The sequence below is a fragment of the Acipenser ruthenus genome, chromosome 20, assembly GCF_902713425.1.
Source record: "Acipenser ruthenus chromosome 20, fAciRut3.2 maternal haplotype, whole genome shotgun sequence".
NCBI classification, from domain to species: domain Eukaryota; kingdom Metazoa; phylum Chordata; class Actinopteri; order Acipenseriformes; family Acipenseridae; genus Acipenser; species Acipenser ruthenus.
In genome coordinates, this window is record NC_081208.1 from 14,894,478 (window position 1) to 14,918,982 (window position 24,505).

A 24,505-nucleotide genomic window follows, 5' to 3' on the forward strand; every position below is an offset into this window, starting at 1 on the left:
TCTTACCAGCAGGTGGAGACAGTTGATATTTCTCTCTCCTGCTCTCTCCCCCTCCCTCCTCCCTCTGTCTCGCCTTGCCTCCCTCTTGCTCCCTCTCCCTCTCTCTCGCTCTCTCTCTCTCTCTCCCTTGCTCTCGCTCTCTCTCTCTCTCTCTCCCTTGCTCTCTCTCTCAGAATGGATTGGGTTACAGACCTTGAAAGACCTGGAGTCGTCTTTTGTGCTGTTGCCTTGGAAACGCCACTTGAGAGTGAAGGAGGGAGAGGGAGAGAGGGGAGGGAGAGGAGAGCAGAGGAGGGAGGCGGAGAGGAGAAGAGAGGGGAATCGTGCTGTAAACATGACACTGTAAAAATGCAGAATTCTTTATGAGTTTAAAGATAATGAGTCTGTGTGTGTGTGTGTGTATGATTCAGTTTGTCACTGTGTGTGTGTGATTCAGTTTGTCACTGTGTGTGTGTGTGTGTGTGTTTGTGTGTGTGTGTGTATGATTCAGTTTGTCACTGTGTGTGTGTGCGTGTGTGTGTGTGTGTGTGTGTGTGTGTGTGTGTGTGTGTGTGTGTGTGTGTGCACCATTGTGTCTTTATTGTGTGTACCTCACCTGAAGATTTTGTTTATAGATTTCTTGGATTGGAATTAAGAATTAGAAGATACTATAATATAATGTAAAGAAAGAAACACATTTCTTTGATTGATCTGTTCTACCCTGTCCTATCCTACTCTATTGGGCTCACAGAGTGACTCACATGTTGTGGAGAGCAGATATGGGGGGGTGGGGGCTTGTGTCTCTACTCCCTCCGTCCCTCTAAGGGGAATGGAAACAAACTAGACTGCCAACAAGGTCAACCAACTTTCTACCATGGCAGACCAGACAGACAGACAGACAGCAGGTCTACAATGTCAGTGCAATAATGGTTGTGTATGATGCTGTGGGGCAACAGTAGCACAGGTACAGGGCAGCCACAATGGGAGCTCTGAATGGCACTTTCCACTTCATGCTGATGAGGGGCACAGTGAAGAGGCTGGTGCAGGGGGGGGGGGGGGGGGGGAATGGATTTTAAGGGCTGCCACTTTAAGAAAGAGCACACGAAGAGGGAGGGACACCAAGATGCCAGCATCCATTTTCCCCTCCAGTAGAACAGACTTGAACCTTGTTTCTAAACAGTAGTGTGCAAATGTATGAGAACACCTCAGGACCTGCCATTTACATTATATATATATATATATATATATATATATATATATATATATATATATATATATATATAGTTTCTCTGGAAGCCATTTTTGGTTTGGTTTGTATATAAGTATTCCTCTATACTGAACCACAGATTCTTGGTTCCAAACGGATCCATTTGGGTTCTATAATTATCTGGGATTCTGAGTTACACAGCAAGCATTAAATAAATACGTGTGTGTCAGTGCCTGCCTGTGTAAACAGCTAGAATTAATGAAGGGGTCATTTTACCTTTCAAGTAAGCACTTTTTAGAAAACTGCAAATACTATAGTCTACTGCAAATCGCATTTCATGTGAACACAAATTGCATGTCTACATTCCTGAAAATAAAAACAAAATTGGAAGGAAAGAAACAAAAAAGAAAGAATGCTTGCTTCTTCTCCCCCACTCCCTTCCTCTCTCTGCCCACCCCCCGTTCCTCTCTCTCCCTCTCTCTCCCTCTCCTTCTAATCGCTAGGCCTCTTCGTACTCCAATAGGAGCTATGCAAATTCTGCGTGAGAGAGAGAGAGAGAGAGAGAGAGAGAGAGAGAGAGAGAGAGAGAGAGAGAGAGAGAGAGAGAGAGTGAGAGAGCAGGAAAAACAGAACAGAAAAAATTACAACCCTCGTAAAATAACGTGCCTTTTTTGCTACTGATAGTGCAACAGTAGGCTATATGTGGATGTCGATTAGCAATAAAGGAAAATGCGTTTTTATTAACGCTTTGTGCAATTAAACCATACGGAACGTTTTGGATGGATGTGTGTGTGTTTTTTAAATGCAAAATCGTGTGTGGAGAGAGAGAGAGAGAGAGAGAGAGAGAGAGAGAGAGAGAGAGAGAGAGAGAGAGAGAGAGAGAGAGAGAGAGAGGGCGAGAGGGAGAGAGGGAGAGACAGAGAAAGGCAGCGACCCTGTGTTGCGCTGGACAAATATAGGTAGGTAGAGATACTGTAACGCGTTTTTTCTTCCTTCGTTCTTTCTTTCCATTTCGAACTGTCTGTCTGTCTGAATCTTAAACCACATACTCTCTAGAAATATATGAAATTCATACTGTATCGCGGTGCTTATATAAAATACTAGACATGTTGGTGTTGTATTGTATTTCAAGGGTTATCCTATTAGCATCGTACATGTATGTTTCGCTATTGTTATGCAAACAGATGCATATCCATCGATATATATATATATATATATATATATATATATATATATATATATATATATATATATATATAAGCATACATGGTGCAAGGGTGTAATAATGTCATGTATACGTGCTATAATGCGATCTTCTGTCATGCAAAATGTGAAATATATATATATATATATATATATATATATATATATATATATATATATATATATATATATATATATATATATATGTGTGTGTGTGTGTGTGTGCTAGGGTTGTATATGTTTTGTTAAGTGTGGATAGTAACACACACAGTCTCCATGCATTGCGCATGTAGAGTGTACAGTATATACGATACTGTGTACAGCACCGGTTGGTTTATCGCGATTGTATACAGTACTGGTAAGCCTGTAAGTAGAGATATATTGTTCTCCTGCTCATGTGATGGAGACGTTTCCTGCCATTTCCAGGTTAATAATATGCAAATAAAAGTAAAATATTTATAAACATGAAATAAATAAATAAATAAAATGACATGGACAGGTTGTTTGCATGTTTTCCATATCTGTCCCGGTAGCGCAGTTTGTGTGCAATTAACACTTCATGAGCTGTGGAAGGAGCGCCAGCCCAAGCCATTGGATTCCATTCTCTTACCTCACCTCATTGGCACTGACAGTATCAGCACTGCACCCCTTCTCTTCTGCTGAAGAGCTTGTTTCTTTGTTTGCATTTTGCTCTTCAGTGTGGAATATGCAGAGATCTCAAACAGGCTGTAGGAGGTATGAAATCACTGCTTGCGCTGCAGCCCACTTTAACTAAACCTGCAGGCACAGGAAGTGATAGGGTACCAGGAGGAAATCGTTTCATTCACTAACAGTGTCAGTCATGAGCTAGGTACCACTGACTGAGTGTATAGTGTGTATAGTGTATAGAGTGTATAGTGTGTATAGTGTAGTGTGTATAATGTGTATAGTGTATAGTGTGTATAGTGTATAGTGTGTATAGTGTGTATAGTGTGTATAGTGTAGTGTGTATAGTGTGTATAGTGTATAGTGTGTATAGTGTATAGTGTCTATAGTGTGTATAGTGTATAGAGTGTATAGTGTGTATAGTGTATAGTGTGTATAGTGTGTATAGTGTGTATAGTGTGTATAGTGTGTATAGTGTATAGAGTGTATAGTGTGTATAGTGTATAGTGTGTATAGTGTGTATAGTGTATAGTGTGTATAGTGTGTATAGTGTATAGAGTGTATAGTGTGTATAGTGTATAGTGTGTATAGTGTGTATAGTGTATAGTGTGTATAGTGTATAGTGTGTATAGTGTGTATAGTGTGTATAGTGTATAGTGTGTATAGTGTGTATAGTGTGTATAGTGTATAGTGTGTATAGTGTGTATAGTGTGTATAGTGTATAGTGTGTATAGTGTGTATAGTGTGTATAGTGTATAGTGTGTATAGTGTGTATAGTGTATAGAGTGTATAGTGTGTATAGTGTATAGTGTATAGTGTGTATAGTGTATAGTGTGTATAGTGTGTATAGTGTGTATAGTGTATAGTGTGTATAGTGTGTATAGTGTATAGAGTGTATAGTGTGTATAGTGTATAGTGTATAGTGTGTATAGTGTATAGTGTGTATAGTGTGTATAGTGTGTATAGTGTATAGTGTATAGTGTGTATAGTGTATAGAGTGTATAGTGTGTATAGTGTATAGTGTGTATAGTGTGTATAGTGTATAGTGTGTATAGTGTGTATAGTGTATAGTGTGTATAGTGTATAGTGTGTATAGTGTGTATAGTGTATAGTGTGTATAGTGTGTATAGTGTGTATAGAGTGTATAGTGTGTATAGTGTATAGTGTGTATAGTGTGTATAGTGTATAGTGTGTATAGTGTGTATAGTGTATAGTGTGTATAGTGTATAGTGTGTATAGTGTATAGTGTGTATAGTGTGTATAGTGTGTATAGTGTATAGTGTGTATAGTGTGTATAGTGTATAGTGTGTATAGTGTGTATAGTGTATAGAGTGTATAGTGTGTATAGTGTATAGTGTATAGTGTGTATAGTGTATAGTGTGTATAGTGTGTATAGTGTATAGAGTGTATAGTGTGTATAGTGTATAGTGTGTATAGTGTGTATAGTGTATAGTGTGTATAGTGTGTATAGTGTGTATAGTGTATAGTGTGTATAGTGTGTATAGTGTATAGTGTGTATAGTGTGTATAGTGTATAGTGTGTATAGTGTATAGTGTGTATAGTGTGTATAGTGTATAGTGTGTATAGTGTGTATAGTGTATAGTGTGTATAGTGTGTATAGTGTATAGTGTGTATAGTGTGTATAGTGTATAGAGTGTATAGTGTGTATAGTGTATAGTGTATAGTGTGTATAGTGTGTATAGTGTGTATAGTGTATAGTGTGTATAGTGTATAGTGTATAGTGTGTATAGTGTGTATAGTGTAGTGTGTATAGTGTGTATAGTGTATAGTGTGTATAGTGTGTATAGTGTGTATAGTGTATAGTGTGTATAGTGTGTATAGTGTAGTGTGTATAGTGTGTATAGTGTATAGTGTGTATAGTGTGTATAGTGTATAGTGTGTATAGTGTATAGTGTGTATAGTGTGTATAGTGTATAGTGTGTATAGTGTAGTGTGTATAGTGTGTATAGTGTATAGTGTGTATAGTGTATAGTGTGTATAGTGTGTATAGTGTGTATAGTGTGTATAGTGTATAGTGTGTATAGTGTGTATAGTGTGTATAGTGTATAGTGTGTATAGTGTGTATAGTGTATAGTGTGTATAGTGTGTATAGTGTGTATAGTGTGTATAGTGTATAGTGTGTATAGTGTGTATAGTGTGTTGCTAACCAAGTGATTTTGCTTGTTTATTTGTTTATTCAAACTACAGCCGGGTTCTTTGACAGTTTGACAGATACGTTTTTCATTTAATATCTTGCAGATAAAAATCTCATTCGCCCAAAAATAAACACTGAATATGAGCTGCGTGTAAATAGGCTTGTTTGAGATACATGACATCATTCCCAAACGCTAGTCTGCTTGACTCAGTCTCTTCTAGTTTCAATAATAACACTGATGAAGGCACTGGAGTCCAAACGCTAGTCTTCTTGACTGACAGGGGGCGCATATCCCAGCTGACGGGGATATAGTGGAGGCTGGCATACTTCAGTATGTCTCACTTCAAAGTTTCATCTAGAGAACCGGTTGTCCAATTGTGATGGAACTTGGTTAGGACATTCTTTTGTACAAGTTATTGGGAGTATTAGAATCTTCCCTTCCTGGGAGTGAAGACAAACAAAACACAGGAGAAGTGAACATCTGATCTGACCATTTTACTAGCGGAGCATCAGATAGTAGGCTCTTATTAACAATGCTTTAAAATCAAGTTCACCTTAAGCAACGCTAAACAAGTCTTTATCAAATCCTTTCTCTTGGCTCTTACTGGCCAGCCTTTAAAGGAGAGCTAACCAGGACATTAATTCAAGATACGCTAGAATTGCAAATACAAATGCAACAGCTTTATCCTGGTTCCTGTGCTGTAGGTCACATGGTCTGCAGCTTGACCTATAGAGTGAAGTACAGAGGAAGTGATGAGGAACCAGAAAGCAGCAGCAACTCTTCATCTATAGTGCTGTCCTTGACATACCTGCATATTCCACATAGAAGCATGCAGTGCAAAAAGGGCCAACACATCAGAGTGAAAGGAGAGGCTGTTATAATGTTGAAAGAGCTTATCAGAGGTAGAGAATGTGGATTCTTTAAAAAAAAAATACATTTCCCACAGTGCTGTTTACCAGCTCAACCCCCTGGAATGAGTGCATCCCTGAAGCAGAGGTTCATGGGAGATGCAGTTTCTCAAGTTTCTTTCTGATAGTTTTTGTGTTTTCCTCCCCTCAGATTGTGGATTCTGGCAGCTTGCACCAGTTTGACTAGGTGCTGTGATAATTGAATTGCATTGAATTTCTGAAGATTATCTCCCGAAGTTGGGAGAAAATGGACTACAAGTTTTGTGGATCATGAAAACTCGCAATAACAAAAATTCGGTATGTGAGGCATTTATTCACCTATAATAATGTACAGATTTACTAAGTGTGGATAGCGTGTTGTGATGAGAAGTGCGATCCGTTCATTCAGAGCAGGTTTAGCAGGGAGGCTGTCAATGTGAGTAACCAGCATAGACTTACCATGCTTACCTGCACTCTCTCTCACTGTCTCTCAGATGTCTGTGTGCAGTGATCTCTCTCGCTCGCTGTCTCTCTCTCTCAGATGCCTGTGTGCAGTCATCTCTCTCACTCACTGTCTCTCTCTCTCAGATGTCTGTGCGCAGTGATCTGTCTCACTCTCAGATGTCTGTGCACAGTGATCTGTCTCTCACTCTCAGATGTCTGTGTGCAGTGATCTCTCACTCGCTCTCACTCACTCTCAGATGTCTGTGTGCAGTGATCTGTCTCACTCTCAGATGTCTGTGCACAGTGATCTGTCTCTCACTCTCAGATGTCTGTGTGCAGTGATCTCTCTCACTCGCTCTCACTCTCTCTCAGATGTCTGTGTGCAGTGATCTGTCTCACTCTCAGATTTCTGTGCACAGTGATCTGTCTCTCACTCTCAGATGTCTGTGTGCAGTGATCTCTCTCACTTGCTCTCACTCTCTCTCAGATGTCTGTGTGCAGTGATCTCTCTCACTCGCTGTCTCTCTCTCTCAGATGTCTGTGTGTAGTGATCTCTCTCACTCGCTGTCTCTCTCTCTCTCAGATGTCTGTGTGCAGTGATCTCTCTCACTCGCTCTCACTCTCTCAGATGTCTGTGTGCAGTGATTTCTCTCACTCGCTGTCTCTCTCTCAGATGTCTGTGTGCAGTGATCTCTCTCACTCGCTCTCACTCTCAGATGTCTGTGCAGTGATCTCTCTCACTCACTCTCACTCACTCTCAGATGTCTGTGTGCAGTGGTCTCTCTCCCTCTCTCTCCCTCTCTCTCTCTGTCTCTCAGATGTCTGTGTGCAGTGATCTCTCTCACTCGCTCTCACTCTCTCAGATGTCTGTGCGCAGTGATCTCTCTCACTCGCTCTCACTCACTCTCAGATGTCTGTGCAGTGGTCTCTCTCCCTCTCTCTCCCTCCCTCTCTCTCTCTGTCTGCCAGATGTCTGTGCGCAGTGATCTCTCTCTCTCTCTCTCTGAGGATTGTGGGAGGGGCCTGCTGCAAGCAGGGTTTGTGAGCTGTGCGAGAACGGTGGTGAGCTGTATCACCATTTATTTATATATTTATTTATTTATTATATATTTATTAAACGTTTTTAAAAATATTTTTCTTATCTTAGTACTTTTTAAATGTGTTAGCCAGTGGGCTCCTACTCCAGTGGGTTGGGGGTGCTTACTAGGTGCCACGGCTTTAAAGTTTTTTCAGAAAATAATGATTGTGTTGAAGATGTGCTGCTTGCCGTGGGGCGGGTTGTTGGGTTTGATAAAATCAAATCCTCCATGCGGATGAACAAAGCCATAGCTGTTTTCCTTAACAGTGAAAATCTGGTAAACAAGATAGTGGAGAGGGGTTTGTGTTGAAAGGTTCTTTGATTACCGTTACATCGTTGTCAACGCCTCTAACAAAGGTGATATTATCTCACATTCCACCTTTTATTAGTAGTATGGTAATTGAAAGAGAACTTTCTCGATACGGGAAAATAATGTCCCCAATAAAGATGATTCCGCTTGGATGTAAAAATCCAGAAATTAAACATGTTGTGTCGTTCAGGCAACAAGTATTTGTGTTACTTGATAACCCAGACAAAAGCTTAGCTGTAGCTTGGCTGTTTAATGTAGAGGGCAAGGACTACATTGTTTTTGCCAGCACGGATGTTCTTAATGTTTTTCATGCGGGGAACAGGGGCACCTTAAACATGCTTGCCCCAAGCTGCAGGTTGGGACACGTAGTAGTAGCGATAATGGGGATGCGGCCGGGATTGCTGAGAGAACGGAGGTGGAGGAAACAGCGAGACCTGAGCCGCTACCCCGGAGAAAGAGAGCGGGGGCTGCAGCGCCGGCCGACGCAGACAAAAGTGGGATGTACACTGAAGTCGTTGGGAAAAAATGGCTAAAGAAAACTCCTGCTGCTGCCGACCCAGTGGCGGGCGAGGAGGAGTCTGTGTGGGGCCCCGTCATGGTCTCTCATGACAGCGGTGGGCGAGGAGGAGTCTGTGTGGGGCCCCGTCACGGTCTCTCACGACAGCAGCGGGCAAGGAGGAGTCTGTGTGGGAGCTGAACGCTGGGGCCGATGGACAGGGGAAGGGCGGGTCTCAACCTGCAGTTCCTGTGTCTGAGGACCTGGTACTAGAAGGGAGTCGTGTTGGGGGGGTTACCGTTGGGGCTCAGGTGAGCATTGATGGCGATCCCCCCAGTGATGAGACTCCTCAGCCTGTGGGGTCGGTGGCCGAGATACCGGCGGCTGAGGGGGATCAGGCGGCTGATGGAGACCCGGTGGATATGGCGAGCGATGCGGGGGATGGATCGTTGGGATCGGGAGAGGAAGGAGTGCTCTCCGATGCATCGCAGTTCTCTGACATCTCGGCCAGCCAAAAACTACACATTTAAAGAGATTAGCGACTTTCTTCAGAAAACAAAAAACAAGAGGCGAGTAAACATGAATTCCTACTTCCCAGATACTCGTTTTATGTTCTGCAGTTACGGTGTTGAGGAAGTCGACTGAGTTTGAACGGAAAAAAAGTAGAGACTTAGAAAATATGTCAGTTCAGTTAGAAAAATGTTAGCCATGCCTAAACCTTTTTAATGGCTATTTTTATTAAGACATTTTTTGTTTTAACATGTTTGTTATTGAGCAATCTTTTTTCATGGAGAAAATTAATTTAAGCTCTTTTAATTTGAACGGGTGCTGAGATTTTAATAAAAGAGCAGTTATTTGAATTTTTAAATAGCAAACATTCGAATGTGATTTTATTGAAGTAGACTCACTCAGACAGCACTAACCAGTCTCACTGGCAGTCTGAGTGGAGAGGCGACTGTATTTTAAGTCACGGTTCTAATTTTAGTGCTGGGGTTGCTCTTGTATTTTCTCCAGGATTTGGTGGAGAGATTTTAAATATAGAAGAGATTGTTCAGGGTAGACTTTTAAAAGTCCAGATAAAACACGCTGGTATGTGTATTGATTTTTTAAAATATTTATGAACCTAATATTGAAAAAGAGAGGATTTTATTCTTTAAAAAGCTCAGTCAGGTACTGGGGGGGTGTAATACTGCAGGAGAGGGCAGCTCCTGGGCAGCCTGCTGGAGAGGAAGGTGAAGGGCTCTCTGCTCAGAGCCTACTTCACTGAACTTAAAGATAGGGACGTCCCCACAGCCTTCTTCTTCGGCCTAGAGAGGAAGACAGCGGAGCGCAAGGCAATGTGCTGTCTGAGGCTGCCCTGGGGGAGAGAGGTCTCCAGCCCTGCGGAGCTCAGGCGTGTTGCAGTGAGCTTTTATACAGATCTCTACAAGGCTGAGGGCTGTGACCCGGGAGAGATAGAGCGGCTTCTCCAGGGTCTCCCCAGCCTGGACAAGGAGGAGAGCAGCGGACAAAGGCTCCCAGACTGGATGGACTGCCTGCAGATTTCTATAAAAGACTCTGGAGCTGTGTTGGTGAGGACCTGTACCAGGTCCTGCAGGAATATGTCCGGGATGGAGAGCTGCCATAGGGCAGTGATAACACTGCTACACAAGAAAGCAGACCTCTGTAACATCAAGAACTGGCGTCCTGTCTCCTTGCTGTGCTCCGATTACAAACTGCTTTCCAAGGCTCTCGCTAATCATTTAAAGACCAGCATTGGATCAATAGTGCACACGGACCAGTCATCCTGTGTGCCTGAAAGATTAATTTTTGATAATTTGTTTTTATTAAGAGACCTTTTTAATATGTCTAAAGTTTTTTAGGTTGATTTTGGTTTGGTTTCGCTTGACCAGGAAAAAGCTTTTGAGAGAGTTGACCATGAGTATCTGTTTCGTGTTTCAAAAGCTTTTGGTTTCAGCCCTGTTTTTATTTCTTTTATAAGACTCCTTTGTCGCAATGTTTTTAGTGTTGCAGAGCTGGCAGTGGCTCCCCTCACGGCTCCCCTTCAGGGGCAGGGTCCTTATCATTAACAATCTAGTTGCCTCCATGCTCTGGCATAAGCTTGTGTGCTTGGACCCTCCCCTGGGTTTGTTAAACGAGATACAGAAATGTTTGGTACAGTTTTTCTGGAGCGGGCATCACTGGCTGTGCCCGGCTGTCCTGTATCTCCGGCAGGGGCTCATTGATATCCCCAGCAGGATGGCAGCATTTAGACTGCAGGCTGCACAGAGGCTGCTGTATGCCCCACAGCTGAGCTGGAGAAACCTAGCCTTCTGTTTATTGCAGAGAGCAGGCAGGCTGAGTTTCGATAGGTAGTTATTTTTTAATATATCCTGATCGTTTTAATGATGCAGGGTTGGAGGGTTTTCATAAGAATATGATGAATGCATGGAGTCTTTTAAAAATCACGAGATCGGAAGAATCACAGAGCACACAGTGGGTTTTTGAAGAGCCCCTGTTTTTTAACCCCATTTTTAAATGTGAGTTTCTTAGCTCCGTTTTCTTATCCGCTGTGTTTTATACATTGGTTTTACTAAATTGGGGCATTTAATTGGTTTTAACCTTTTTAATTGGAAAGCCAGCAGGGTTTTATCCCCTGCACTGAATATTAGATCCGAGTGTTTCCTGGAGAAGGTGATGGGTGATCTCCAGGCATCCCTCTGTCCGGTACTCTCCCAGTTCCTCAGGAACCCCTGTTCCCCGCAGTGCTGGTCTCCCCTTCAGTGACAGTGGAGGAGGAAGAGGAGCAGGCTGGCACGCTGCTCTCGCTGAGGAAAGTCACTGAGGTGGCTTATCACACAATCGAGAAGAAGACACTGTAAGAAATCTGTGTGAAAACCAGACATTTTAATAAATTGAAAGATCTGGTGGACACAAAGTGCAGGGCTCACCTCGGAGTCCCTGACAATGAAGCTCCTGTCTGGAGGGTGCTGTATAAGCTTCCCCTGCCCAAGCACTCCGGAAACTTTCGATGGCATTTTTGCCACAAACCGGTACCTGAGCCGAGTGGAGCCGGGGGTCAGTGTCCAGTGCCCCTTCTGTCCCGCGGCGGAGTTCATTTTCCATCTGTTTGTGGATTGCCTTTGGCTGCAGCCCTTCTTTCTGTTTTTAGAGAACCTGCTGGCTTCCTTGGGAGTTACTTTTACTAAGCATATTTTTGTTTTTAGTATAAGGTACAGTTTTGCATCGAGGGATAGATGCTCATTGATTAACTTTGTCCTTGGTCAGGAGAAATTAGGTATTTTAAAATCCTGAAAAATTGAGATTTTAGCCAATGGTTTTATAAATCCTATCAGTATTTTTAGGATCCTGATGGTCTCTAGGATCAAGGTGCTTATTTTAAAATGGTGCATGACCTGGTGTGTGCCATGAGTGAGGAGTTGCAGCTTGCTCTGCTCATATGAGAAACACTCTCTGAAAGACTGAGATCCCATTGAACTGGAAATTTTGAAACTGGACTGAGAGACGTTGGATCTGTGATGTTATTTTGCACCGGTGTTTTTTTTTTTTAAAAGTGTCTTTGTAAGTTTTATATTATATTCTAATTTATAGAATAAAGGGATTTAAAAGTCAGTGTCTCTCTATCAGATATCTGTGCACAGTGATCTCTCTCACTCGCTGTCTCAGATGTCTGTGTGCAGTGGTCTCTCTCACTCGCTGTCTCTCTCTCTCAGATGCCTGTGTGCAGTGATCTCTCTCCCTCTCTCTCTGTCTCTCAGATGTCTGTGTGCAGTGGTCTCTCTCACTCGCTGTCTCTATCAGATGCCTGTGTGCAGTGATCTCTCTCCTTCTCTCTCTGTCTCTCAGATGTCTGTGTGCAGTGGTCTCTCTCACTCGCTGTCTCTCTCTCTCAGATGTCTGTGTGTAGTGATCTCTCTCACTCGCTGTCTCTCTCTCTCTCGGATGTCTGTGTGTAGTGATCTCTCTCACTCGCTGTCTCTCTCTCTCTCAGATGTCTGTGTGCAGTGATCTCTCTCACTCGCTGTCTCTCTCTCTCTCAGATGTCTGTGTGCAGTGATCTCTCTCACTCGCTGTCTCTCTCTCTCTCGGATGTCTGTGTGTAGTGATCTCTCTCACTCGCTGTCTCTCTCTCTCTCGGATGTCTGTGTGTAGTGATCTCTCTCACTCGCTGTCTCTCTCTCTCTCAGATGTCTGTGTGTAGTGATCTCTCTCACTCGCTGTCTCTCTCTCTCTCAGATGTCTGTGCGCAGTGGTCGACGGAAGGAAGTTCCCAGGCTGGCAGAGCAGCAGAAAGGGGTGCGAGTCCACACATCGCCACTGGGGGGCGGTCACAACAGCGGCAGCAGCACCTCCAGCTCAGAGAGCAGAGCCCTGGTAAGAGATCACTTCTTTACAATCCATTCTCTTACCTCTTATTAGCTTTATTAACATTATCACTGCCCCCTTTAAAGAGCAGTAGGAGGGGATATACTTTGTTATTAATGGATATTTTTTCACATGCAGTCAAGCTTGGTTAACTCAACACCCCATGGGGATGCCATTTTGTGTAAACTTATCCAAAGTGTCGAGTAAACCACGGGTGCACATGAGCCATGGCATTAACATGCATATGAGTAACAGAACTCTCATGTTTACAGTATTTACAAGTTTATTTTTATTTAAATGTCTTTATGAAAATGGTTGAAAGAACTGCAGTGAATGAATGAGTTACAGTATACAGTACTGTACAAACTCGGTACAACTCGTATCGTTTGATTGAAATTAAGAATTCAGAAAATAACTACAGCGTTATTTTTACGAAAACAATCCAACCACAAACTGCACAAACTGTTGACTATACTTTTATGTATTGGCTTGTACTGTCTAATTTGACGGCTTAAATAGCAAAAGTTAACAAATGTACATTATACAGAATTAACTCGGTGAACAAAACGGTGTGGTCCGGTGGTTAAAGAAAAGGGCTTGTAACCAGGAGGTCTCCGGTTCAAATCCCGGCTCACTCACTGACTCACTGTGTGACCCTGGTCAAGTCACTTAACCTCCTTGTCTTCTTTATTTGTTTATTTAGCAGACGCCTTTATCCAAGGCGACTTACAGAGACTAGGGTGTGTGAACTATGCATCAGCTGCAGAGTCACTTACAATTACATCTCACCCTCCTCCGTGCTCCGTCTTTCGGGTGAGACGTAGTTGTAAGTGACTCTGCAGCTGATGCATAGTTCACACGCCCTAGTCTCTGTACGTCGCCTTGGAGAAAGATGTCTGCTAAATAAACAAATAATAACAAAAACAATAATAAACAACTTGCAGTTTCACACAGAAATCAGACATTGTCGATTGTTTTGTATGCAAAAACACACACTTTAAAAGTTCTGCTGACAAGCTTGTATCCTGAATAACCTGAGCTTGAAGCAAATTGAATGAAATCCATTATGAACTGACACTGTAACCAGTTGCACTTGGTAGTTGCAAATGAATGAATGAACGCTCCGTTTTCAGTCACGTGAAACTTTGGTATCGGTACTAAGTGTTGAGTTACGAGTAAAAAATTAAGAGGCAGGATGCATATAACCCTAACCCTAACCCTAACCCTAACTGTTTTTGAGTTAACCGAGGCTGACTGTATTTGTTTTAAACAATTTAATTGTTTTAAATATGTGTTTATTTACATGACATAATAATGAGGCCCCTCCTCTCACTGTGTTTCAGAGAGAGGCTGCAGAGGGCGTGTCGGGTGGGCGTGTCAGCAGGCGTCAGAGAGGCCGTGATTTGTCAGAGAGTGAAGGGGAGGGGCCTGGAACGCTGACAAAAAGACAGAGACTACAGGTGAGGAATTCTATCTGTCCATGTGTGTGTCTTTCTCTGAATGTGTGCACTGCACCACTAAGCTTCAATACACACTTATATTATATATAAAGGTTATATGGAGCTTGAAACTCAGGGGGACTGTCTGAATCATTGTTGGTGTCACTGCTGTATAATATATAAAACTATGGAGATTGAAACTCGGGGACTGTCTGAATCATTGTTGGTGTCACTGCTGTATAATATATAAAACTATGGCGATTGAAACTCAGGGGGACTGTCTGAATCATTGTTGGTGTCACTGCTGTATAATATATAAAACTATGGAGATTGAAACTCAGGGGGACTGTCTGAATCATTGTTGGTGTCACTGCTGTATAATATATAAAACAATGGAGATTGAAACTCAGGGGAACTGTCTGAATCATTGTTGGTGTCACTGCTGTGTCATAGATAAATATTTTCCATATTTTTTTAGGATGGGTCCTCCCCATGCCCAGTCTCATTGGACGTTGGCCTTGACAACCGCCGCGGCAACACTGATGACAGAGCGAGGCGTGGCAGGGGGCGTGGCCTAGTCAGGACGAGGTGTGGCCGCGATGATGTCACGTTGGAGACTAGTGACAACGATGATGATGACGATGATAACCAATCGAACGCCAGCCTCAGCAGCCTGGCCAGTAGCAGCTGCAGCAGTGGGAGGGACATCGACCAGGACAATCGCAGCTCCTCCCCCAGCCTCTCCGCCTCCCCCATGGGGAGCCTGGACTCTGACTCAGACTCGAACTCCCAGGCAGCCCCCCCGGCTCTCCACTCCCCCAAACCAGAGGCCAGCAGACAGCCAACAAACTCCATCCGGGGCACCAATCAAACAGTGACCCCCATATCACAGGCTGCTAATGACTCCCCCAAGCAAAAACAGACTCTAACCAAGGGCGATATTAATAACAATAATACCAATAATAACTTCTCTCCCCCTCCTGCTTTCCTCCAGGCCTCTCAGTCCATCCTCCCCCCTCCCCCCGCACTCAAACCACTCCCCTTCTGCTCTGCCCCGCTCCCTCCCTCCCAGCATCCCTCAGCGGACAAACCGGAAAGGATGAGCACCTCCCCTGCCCCCCACGTCAGTCTGCAGATCCCTCTTCATAGCACTGCCTTGCTGAAGTACCCGTCCCTCTCTCCCCAGGGAGGATGGGGTGCTGGCAGTAACCCCAACCTGGGACCCTGGGGATCCTCTCCTTCTCCTGCTGTACCCCAGAGTGGATTCCCCAGGTACGGGATACCCCACCTTAATTACCAGCAAGCTCCTAAACAGCCCCCCACATTCCCGCCCCCTCTTCCTCCTCATGCCCCTGGCAGAGACTGCAGCTCTGGGCACTTAGCCCCGCTGGCGACAGTGGCCCACAGCACTGGCAGGACCTTCTCCAGCTCCAGTGCCGGGGTGCAGGGCAGGGAGTTTGCCAGCTCTGCCCACCAGGTCCTTCAGCCCAGAGATTTTGCTGCTTCAGGTTCTTCTTCTAGCGTGCAAAGTCGTGGGTTTAACCCTCTGTCTCAAAATCGGGAGTTTACCTCTCCAAGCGCCCAGACGCAGCAGCAAAGCAGAGATTACAAAAACACACAGCCCAGCAGGGAGTTTGCTAGTTTAGGGTCCCAGTCGCAGGGGCGCGAGTACAGCAATCTGACTGCCCCTGGACCAAACAGGGAGTTCCCTTCTCCCAGCACCCTGACGCAAAAGCAACAAGGCAGAGAATACACGAACGCACAGCCCGGCAGGGAGTTAGGAAATCCAAGCGTTCAGTCCCAAGGTCGTGAGTACCCAAGCCTGACCTCACCCCCCGTCCCACCCAGAGATGCTCATTCCCAGCAGCAACAGAACAGAGAATACACAAACCCAAATGCAAACACACCAGCCAGGGACTTTTCAAGTACTAACCCCCAGTCTCAAAGCCGTGAGTTCACGAATCTGACTTCCCCAGTTGCACACAGAGACTTCCCTTCTCCAAGCGCTCTGACGCAGCAGCAGAATAAAGATTACACAAATCCCAGCACAGCTGCACAAGCCAGAGAGTTTGCTGGTTCGCAGCGGAGTGAGTACCCTGGTTTGGCGGGCCAGGTCTTAAGCAGGGACTTTGCCCATGTGGGCCCTGCAACGCAGCCAGGCAGGGAATTCACAGGGTTCAGCTCTCAGAACAGGGACCTCACTAACCCACAGCTGCCAAGAGACTACCCCAAGAATCGGGAAGTTTCAAATCCCACTTCTCAAACTCAAGCAAGGGATTTTCCCAGCCTAAACCCCAGTCACACCTCTCAAACTGCACGAGACTTTCCAAATCCCAGTGCGAGGGCCGTGTCAGACTCTGGCTCTCAGTCGTTCAGTAATACCAGCACTCAGCCACAGGGCCGCGAGTTTACCGCCAATCCTTTGGCACCAAGCCGTGATTTCCCCAGCCCTGTCGGCCCCTCACAGCGGGACTTTGTGAGCCAGCAAACTCGAGAGTTCCCCAACTCGAACCCCAATCCAGGCCTCCTGTCCCCCCAGACACCCAACAGAGACTTTGCTAACCTGGCCGTCCACACTGTAGAGTTCTCCAGTGCTCAGGCTGCCCAGAGCTTCAACCCCCCCTCTACGAGCAGTGAGTTCCCCAGCCTGCCCCCCACCCAGAACAGAGACAATCCCAGCGCACTAAACCAGGATTTCACAGGACTGGCGAGAGATTATTCCAGTTTCACTTCGGCTCAGAACCGAGAATTCCCAAATCCCAAACAGTCCCACAACCAGGATTATCCAGTTCCCAGTTCCCAGCCTGCTCCAGCACTGCAGCCCTCCCCCCCCAGTCACACTCCCCCAGCCTCCCAGCGCTCCTCAGCATTCCCTCCCTCTCTGACCTCCAACCCCTCCCCTTCTCCTTCCTCATCCTCCAGCTCCCTCACTCCCATTGGCCAGTACCGGCCCAGCCCTGCCCAGCTCTCATCCAATCAGAATACGCCAGTAGTCATGATTGGTGATGATGAAAGAGATGTGATAGTGGGAGGAGTTTTCACACCAGTTGACCACACCTCCCAAAACACACCCCCTACTGCTTCTACTAGTTCCTGTCCGGAAGACCATCCCTCTCCTCCTTCTGTTCCTATCAATCACCCTCAAGCTTTCCCTCAAGTCCCCCCCTATCGTTACCCATCATCCTCCTCTTCTGCGTCAGTTCCTGGTTCCCCAGCTACCCACAATCCCCTGCTCCCTCCTCCTGCTCCCCCGACACGTCCTCTCTCTGGCAATGCTTCACCCCCGAACTACAAGCCTGAGTACAGGACCGCCCCCTTTCCACCAAGCCCCTCCCCTCCCACTCCGAGCCACGTCCCTCCTGCTCTAAACCCCTCCCCCAGCTCTGTTAGCCAAATCCCCTTCCACTCTACAACATCCCCTAGCACAGTTAATAATAGCAATATTAATTCAGCAGTGCCATCTTTAAACCCCTGCCCTAGATTCCACTCCCCCACCCCCTCTACAAACTCCACCCCTCCCAGTTTGAACCTCACTCCCTTTCATTCTAACAGTAATAATACTGTCTCTAAGTCACTCCCACCTCTTAGTAACTCCACCAATGACCCCCCTGGCTCTGTCTCTGGTCACACCTCTCCGGCCGCTAGTCCCGCCTCCTCAGCTGCCTTCAGGGCCTCCAGCCCCACCAACCCTGTTTCTAGCCACGCCCCTCTGCCTGTCACATCTTCTGACTTGCTGCCCGGACTCCAGGCCACGCCCATCATCAAGCAGGAGCCAATGGATGAGGGAGTGGAGGAGCTAGAGAGCCCGCCTCCGGTACAGAGGAGCCCCTCCCCTGAGGCCAAGGTGGTCGACATTCCGATCCACGCCAGCCAATCAGCACGGTGAGTGTGAAGCCAGCAGGATGCACTGCTTCTGAGGTTAGAAATGGAGTCACAGGTCGACTCTGGCTCTCTGACCTGCCCTGTAACCTGAACCCCGCTGCTGTACATTCCTGATATAGCAGCACAACAGTGTAAAGCGCGTTTTTCATTCCTTTAATGAGCTGGTTCTACTACACATCAGCACCATCATTATATTTGGAAAAGGCTAATACATTTCTATTTTACTACGCTGAATTCAAAACACCAGCTCGTTGAATTGAACAATTAGAATAAGGGTATGAGTTAAAAGATTGTACTTTTTCACATAGCTGTTCCCCAAAACAGTTTTTTCTAACATTGCTAGTAAAATAATGAAAGCATAAAAAATGATTATTTCCCTGCATTTTAAGGGTCGCCCTATTATATTTTACATTTAAGATTAGTAATCCAAACACTATTATTTCTAATCATTTAATATTCAGCAAACCGTTATATTTAAGTTTTTCTACACAGCTCATAAATATCAAAGTTTAAAGACATTAAATAAAGTTTGACTTGATGTGAAATATAGTTGATGTATTTTATGTAAACTTTTTAAGAAATATGCGTTTCACCTATTGTTGTGAATAACACTCACTATGTAGCGTTACCCGGGTCGCATCCCGGTGTCATGCGGGTCGGCTATGAGATTTCACCCAGTTTTTTGAAGAAGCAGGGTTGACCTGGGTGAGAGAAGCAAGTACACAATGCAAGTACACAATGCCTGTATCAATGCCCCGGAAGTATTAATGCTCACATGACCACCCTTTCATCTGCTTTGAATCTGTCTCTGCACTGGACTGGCGTCCCGTGAAATCCAGCTGCAGCCAACCTCGCACAGCTTGTTACAGACGCTTCCATCCGAGCGTCTGTGGATCGAATTGTCAGCCCAAATATTGATTCGAGCAAATGTCTCTTCATCGCTGCACACCATCCCTGCAGCAGTCTGGTTCATGGTGCGTCTCAATCAGCAAACCGTGAATAAACAGAAATGGATCGCAAGTTCCTTGCGGAAGTGAAATCTTCATGCAAGCATGGCTGTTAGTTGCTTCCTCAGCTTACAAGCTCCCATCATGCATTTTGTCTTGCTCGACCCAGGTAAAAGGGTGTCACCCGCATACTGAGGTGGGTCGCTGCTGATCCGGTTCGAGCTGGGGTCGACCCAGGTATGTGGTTTCACATTACGCGGGCTTGTGACTCGGGTAGGAGCACCAGTGTGAAAGGGACTTCACTCCCTTTTGCTGCATGACTGTAAAATGACCAGTCATTACGTCAGTACTACTGTAAAATGACCAACCACTACGTAGAAAATGTGTAGCTAATTTATATTTATTTAGAACACATAGTATTTTATGATTCCGATTGGTCCAAATCAATATGTGTACTAAATATTTGAAACATGTACAAAACAACGCGTTTTGACCCGGATGGCCTTCCATACTGCGCTCCCGTGTGTGTTGCGTGTTCACAGGAAATGCAGAAAATTTGAAAAACAAATCATAGATAACAGGGTTCGATGCATTCCATGTACCCCTCTTCACCATCCTCAAAAATATGTAAATGAATGTGTGTTATACTCTGAAAATCTCTCTCCCCACGGCCTGTTCTGTGCCAGCATTCAGCACTGCACCAATTAGAGGAGCCCAGTGTGGACACACCCCAGGCCAGGGCAAGCCAGCCCTGCAGATCAGTGACCTGGTGCTGTGAGTGAGTGAGTAAGCACTGTCCTGTCTTTTCAGGTTTCACAAGGTGCTGGATCGCGGATACAACTCGTGCTCCCGCAGCGATCTCTACTTCGTGCCTCTCGACGGCTCCAAACTGTGGAAGAAACGGAGCGATGTGGTGGAGAGGGCGAGGAGAGAGGTGGAGCAGAGAGCGAGGGATGAGAAAGAGAGGGAGCGTGAGAGGGAGCGCGAGAGAGAGCGGGGGAGGGAGCGCGAGAGGGAGAGGGACATCGACAGATCCATTCAGGTGAGTTCACAAGAACAAGAACACAAAATCATTTTTAAAGCTGTGAAACATTTTGAGAATACTTCATGTCTCCCCTGTGTAATACCCTGTGTGTGTTCTATGTGAGTATCCCATACTGTTCTGCTCAGTTCATTATTCACCAGACACACTAAACTAATGTCCTGTTTATCAACCACGGGTAGCTGCTTCTGGAAAGACTCCTCAAAGCTGAATTGATAAAGTGAAGTGGGAAAGGAAATGACAACTTTATACCATCTCAGAAATCAGTCTAGCTAGAGGTTTAGACTCATACAGAACACACAGAGCTAGATATGAAACTGGTAAGGGACACATTCAGATGGAAGACCCACTTGTATACAGGTATTTGGAGTTTTTTTTTTTTTTTTATAAGCCCCATATAATAATATGTTCATTATACAGGGTGAATCATATTCACCCTTCATGGGTGCACTAGTGGCACATATCCACCAGATGGCTTTCTTACCAGATTCAGCATAATCTGATACTATTGATAATATTGCATCTCAATGATTTGATCATTAACCATCACACTGTAGATTCACACTCCCTGTGCAGCAGGTATTAGGACCCCATCATTTTGCATTTTTGTTGTAAATTTGCTGTTGTTTAATTATTTGTTTATTTGTTTGCTCCTCACAGAAGGACAGTCGGACGGCCCCAGGCCTGCTCCCCTTCTCAACCCCTCACCCCGCCCCTGCAGCCCAGCCCAGTTCAGCCCTTCCTATCCTGGTGGAGCACACCCAGTCCAGCATGGCATGCAGCCCCAGCTCAGGCTCTGCCCTGCTGCTGCCTCCTCCTCCCCACCACCTGTCCCGGGGGGCGATGGAGCAGCTCTGCCCCGTGTCTCAAGGCTCCGTGGCAGCGGTGCCCCCCTACCTGGGCCCGGACACGCCTGCCCTGCGCACGCTGAGCGAGTACGCCAGGCCTCACGTCATGTCGCCTCACCACCGCCCCCCTAGCCACCCCCACCACCCCTACTTCATGCCGCAGTTCCCCAATGCACACCCCGACGCGGCGGCTGCGATCCTGGGCTTCATCTATGGGGGTCTGGAGGGGCAGGTGCACCCCCTGGCGCGGGACCGAGTGAAGCCCGGGTTCGAGTTCAAGACGGAGAACTTCAGCGAGCTGGCCCACCTGAGCGCCCACGCCCACGCCCATGCCCACGCCCACCACCCCTCTCACTCGGGGCTGCTGCTCCCCGGGGACACCCTGTGCCCCCGCAGCCTGCCGCCTCACCACGCCTTCCTGCACCCCTCCTTCTCTCCTCTACACCCCCCGCCCTGCTCACACACACAGGCAGGGCCCAGAGACCCCCGAGAGCAGCCCCCTGCGCCCCCTCGGATAGGAGGGGAGTCTGAGAGGGGGGCGGCCCCTGGGGGAGGGGCAGGGGGCTCCTCTAGCTCAGGGGCCCCAGGGTCGAGTGGAGGGCTACAGATGGTCAATGTGACTCCACACCATCACCAGCACTCCCACATCCACTCACACCTTCACCTGCACCAGCAGGACGCAGCACTGCACGCAGGTGAGAGAGCTGGGCGGGGTCATCTGGAGGGTTAAACATACTAATAGAGACTGAATACAGTGACCTTAACATAGACACTGAATACAGTGACTTTAACATATTCATATACACTGAATACAGTGACACTAACATATTCATAGACACTGAATACAGTGATTTTACATGGTCACAGAGTCTTTCTCAGTGTCTCACTAACCCTAATACTTTATACCTCTGATTATGTATATTATTATTACTATTATTATTATTATTATTATTATTACTGTGTTTACACTGGTAATTGTCATCTTAGGATAGAAATGACCACTAGAGGGAGCACTGGTCCTATGTTGTATGACTTGCTGTTTGCAGTGGTGAGGAGACATCAAATTGGTGTTTTCAAAATTTGAGGTAAAAAAACAAGTCTATTAAAAATAAATGTTATCCTCTTGAGAGTAGAGAAGCAACGCTCTGATTCCACGTCCTCATGGGAATTCACAATTATTTCACAGGCTATGAAAATGTGTCCTGCAGATTGTTTTCAAGAAATAACCAAATAGCATCCCAGCACCACCACTAGCACCACGTCGTTCTCAGTGTGCAATCTTTCTTTGTTCAGCATTGGATATGCTTGCACTGTGTCGGTTAATGCTTGCAGGGGAAAGCAGTGATTATGTCTTATATCACTTTACAATACCTTTGCACTTACCAGATGTGAAGGCAAAGCGTTCCTTTGCATCAACAGTTCTAATGTCGCACACTTCCTGTGTCACTACCTCCAATGGCTTCATTTAGCTTCTGCGTCTGCGAAACTCAATTTTGAACCCGGATCCGCAATGGATTCCCACACCTTGTTGATAGCGCTGGACTGGAAGTCACCAGAACATTCGATAAAACCCTTCAGGAGCTCCTCTCGATGCTCGGAGGCGATATGAACTATCGGAATACTGACGTTCCAGCGTGATGCTTCCCCTCTCGGAAGCCTCCTGCCTGCGATGGGCACCCAGAACCCCAGTCCTGTTTGCAGAGTGTGAAAAGAATGCCGGAAAGCCAAATCACAAAATTCTCACTTGCGCAATTTTAGATACAGCTTGCTGCATGATTAGGTTCAGCTGGTAGGCAAAGCAATGAACAGAATGTGCATTGGGGTACCTGTCCCTTCCTTTCCTTTGCACCCTACCAGACTCTCACACTGGCACCATTGTAGCTCAGAGAAAACAATTTGTAGTCGATCAAGCAAAGCTGTGGCAAATGATTCTGTAAAACCTTAAAACCCTTCAGAACTTTGCCGTTTCCAGCAATATACTGATAATACTGCTGCATCAGCTTGTACAGCCTTGTGTTCGGTGCTTCACACTGCTGGATAATGAGCTCCAGCCACACCAAGTATGCCACTGAGCAGCTCGTTCTGTACAGGGTTTAAAAACATAAGAAGAACATAAGAAAGTTTACAAAGGAGAGGAGGCCATTCAGCCCATCTTGCTCGTTTGGTTGTTAGTAGCTTATTGATCCCAGAATCTCATCAAGCAGCTTCTTGAAGGATCCCAGGGTGTCAGCTTCAACAACATTACTGGGGAGTTGGTTCCAGACCCTCACAATTCTCTGTGTAAAAAAGTGCCTCCTATCTTCTGTTCTGAATGCCCCTTTATCTAATCTCCATTTGTGACCCCTGGTCCCAGTTTCTTTTTTCAGGTCAAAAAAGTCCCCTGGGTCGACATTGTCTATACCTTTTAGGATTTTGAATGTTTGAATCAGATCGCCGCGTAGTCTTCTTTGTTCAAGACTGAATAGATTCAATTCTTTTAGCCTGTCTGCATACGACATGTCTTTTAAACCCGGGATAATTCTGGTTGCTCTTCTTTGCACTCTTTCTAGAGCAGCAATATCCTTTTTGTAACGAGGTGACCAAAACTGAACACAATATTCTAGGTGAGGTCTTATTAATGCATTGTAAAGTTTTAACATTACTTCTCTTGATTTAAATTCAACACTTCTCACAATATATCCGAGCATCTTGTTGGCGTTTTTTATAGCTTCCCCACATTATCTAGATGAAGACATTTCTGAGTCAACATAAACTCCTAGGTCTTTTTCAAAGATCCCTTCTTCAATTTCAGTATCTCCCATATGATATTTATAATGCACATTTTTATTGCCTGCGTGCAGTACTTTACACTTTTCTCTATTAAATGTCATTTGCCATGTGTCTGCCCAGTTCTGAATGCTGTCTAGATCATTTTGAATAACCTTTGCTGCTGCAACAGTGTTTGCCACTCCTCCTATTTTTGTGTCGTCTGCAAATTTAACAAGTTTGCTTACTATACCAGAATCTAAATCATTAATGTAGATTAGGAATAGCAGAGGACCTAATACTGATCCCTGTGGTACACCACTGGTTACCTCGCTCCATTTTGAGGTTTCTCCTCTAATCAGTACTTTCTGTTTTCTACATGTTAACCACTCCCTAATCCATGTGCATGCATTTCCTTGAATCCCTACTGCATTCAGTTTGAGAATTAATCTTTTATGTGGGACTTTGTCAAAAGCTCTCTGGAAATCTAAATAAACCATGTTGTATGCTTTGCATTTATCCATTGTCAATGTTGCATCCTCAAAAAAGTCAAGCAGGTTAGTTAGACACGATCTCCCTTTCCTAAAACCATGCTGACTGTCTCCCAGGATATTGTTACCACATAGGTCATTTTCCATTTTCGATCTTATTATAGTTTCCATAAGTTTACATATAATAGAAGTCAGGCTTATTGGTCTGTAGTTACCTGGTTCGGTTTTGTCTCCCTTTTTGTGGATCGGTATTACTTTTGCAATTTTCCAGTCTGTTGGTACAACCCCTGTGTCAAGAGAATGTTGCATGATCTTGGTTAGCGGTTTGTAAATATCATCTT

At 45.3% G+C, this 24,505-nt stretch overlaps 1 protein-coding gene across 1 annotated transcript in view; it reads left to right on the top strand.

The window, feature by feature from the left end:
• The first annotated feature begins 1,432 nt into the window (after window positions 1-1,432).
• The window catches only part of atn1 (atrophin 1), a 30,393-nt gene continuing 7,320 nt past the window's right edge, over window positions 1,433-24,505 (top strand). Inside the window, exons 1-7 of the mRNA XM_058993546.1 lie at window positions 1,433-2,145; window positions 6,250-6,395; window positions 12,642-12,779; window positions 14,114-14,230; window positions 14,688-18,091; window positions 19,849-20,080; window positions 20,741-21,623. Of these exons, the coding sequence (XP_058849529.1) occupies window positions 6,369-6,395; window positions 12,642-12,779; window positions 14,114-14,230; window positions 14,688-18,091; window positions 19,849-20,080; window positions 20,741-21,623 (4,801 nt within the window). The 5' untranslated portion in view covers window positions 1,433-2,145; window positions 6,250-6,368. The remainder of the gene's footprint in view (window positions 2,146-6,249; window positions 6,396-12,641; window positions 12,780-14,113; window positions 14,231-14,687; window positions 18,092-19,848; window positions 20,081-20,740; window positions 21,624-24,505) is intronic.